Source organism: Chrysochloris asiatica, unplaced genomic scaffold (assembly GCF_000296735.1).
Source record: "Chrysochloris asiatica unplaced genomic scaffold, ChrAsi1.0 scaffold00313, whole genome shotgun sequence".
Lineage (NCBI taxonomy): Eukaryota > Metazoa > Chordata > Mammalia > Afrosoricida > Chrysochloridae > Chrysochloris > Chrysochloris asiatica.
Window position 1 is genome coordinate 1060460 of NW_006408831.1, and position 1455 is coordinate 1061914.

The following is a 1455-nucleotide window of genomic DNA, read 5'->3' on the forward strand; positions in this document are numbered from 1 at the left end:
GTTCTGTTGTGCATAAGGTCACTATGACCATCTCGATGGCACCTACCCACAACAATATACTTGACTCTTGTTTTCCGTCTTAGTTGGTTCAGATCTTGAACAGGGAAGTAACATGCTATTAATTGGGCCCCTCAGAGATCCCTACCGAAGCATCAGTTTATAACAGCACTTGGGTCACAAGGGGATTAAAAGGGAATTGGCAGCACATATTTTTCAGCAAAAAAAAAACGAGTCAGTGAACTTAATTGTTTCAAAAATCAGTATAAAATTCTGTTGATTTTCCTAACGAAAAATTGACCTTCATCAATTTTGGTTGAAGTGGTTCCTACTTTAATTTTGATGCTTGCTTTTGTAATAAATACTATAATTATAAATGAACAAATGAAAATGTGTCATAAAAGAAAATGTCATGATCAGAAATTAAATATTACAACAAATACTATATTTAATTTTGGATAGATCTCTCATCTCTAACATGTTATAATTAAAAATGTTTCTTTCTATTCTTTGCTCTGACAACTTCTCCAATGATTTTATCACAATTAAACTGCTGAACAATACCTACTTCCATTCATAAGGAAAATTAATTAAGTTTTCCTGTAAAAAAAAGCGGGGCGGGTGGGGGGGGGGGAATCGGTAGGGCTCAGGCTTACCTCTGTGGCTCTGAACAATGCATGTACCAAGAGGTCTCCCCTTGTCCCAGGGCACCAGCCTGTACAGCTGAGCTGGAGCAGATGCCGAGTCGGTAAGCAGGGCAGTCTGTGACTGTGATTTCCCAGTAATGCTGGCCACAGGCTGGCAGTTCCTCACCAAGCACTGATGGGATTCTGTAGGCAAAATTAATTGGATTAAGTTTAGCAAATATCCCAAATTCACATACAGTTTAGGCAGAGTCCTTGCCTTGGAATATGCTGGAATTTGACAAAAGACATTTTTGTTCATTGGGTCCTCAACTTTTCTGACCTGATCACCACAGAATTCTCCAAACCCTCACCATACATTTGATAGATGTGGTGCTGTAGGAATAAGCACTTTACTGTGAATCAAACCTACCAGTTGCTCCTTGGAAACTCTATACAGGGTTTCTATGAGTCAGAATCAATTTGACAACCCTTAACAACACTGCCTCTTATAATTAATCTACTTAGTAGAGGCTTGTGGTCAACAGTCTTCTGGCACCTGGCCTCTTTGGATTGAAGTAGGTGCACCTGAGAGGTTGCTTAGCTGTCTCTTTTTGTTTCACCTTAGCTATTTTTATAACTGTCAAGGTGAAATGAACTAAAAAACCTTCACTTGCTGATGGGTAAGTGACCATGTTTACACAAGGTGCTCAGTTTTGCTTTGAAAAGGCTGAGACAGCAAGGAAGTATTTTTAATTTAAGCAGCATTAGCGTAGTGGTTACGAATCGGGCTGCGAACCTTAAGGTCAGCAGTTCGAAACTACCAGCCGCTCCG

At 39.8% G+C, this 1455-nt stretch overlaps 1 protein-coding gene across 1 annotated transcript in view; it reads right to left on the reverse strand.

Moving 5' to 3' along the window:
• The window catches only part of CMYA5 (cardiomyopathy associated 5), a 130193-nt gene that overhangs the window by 9957 nt on the left and 118781 nt on the right, over positions 1-1455 (reverse strand). Inside the window, exon 13 of the mRNA XM_006875182.1 lies at positions 654-827. Within this exon, the coding sequence (XP_006875244.1) occupies positions 654-827 (174 nt within the window). The remainder of the gene's footprint in view (positions 1-653; positions 828-1455) is intronic.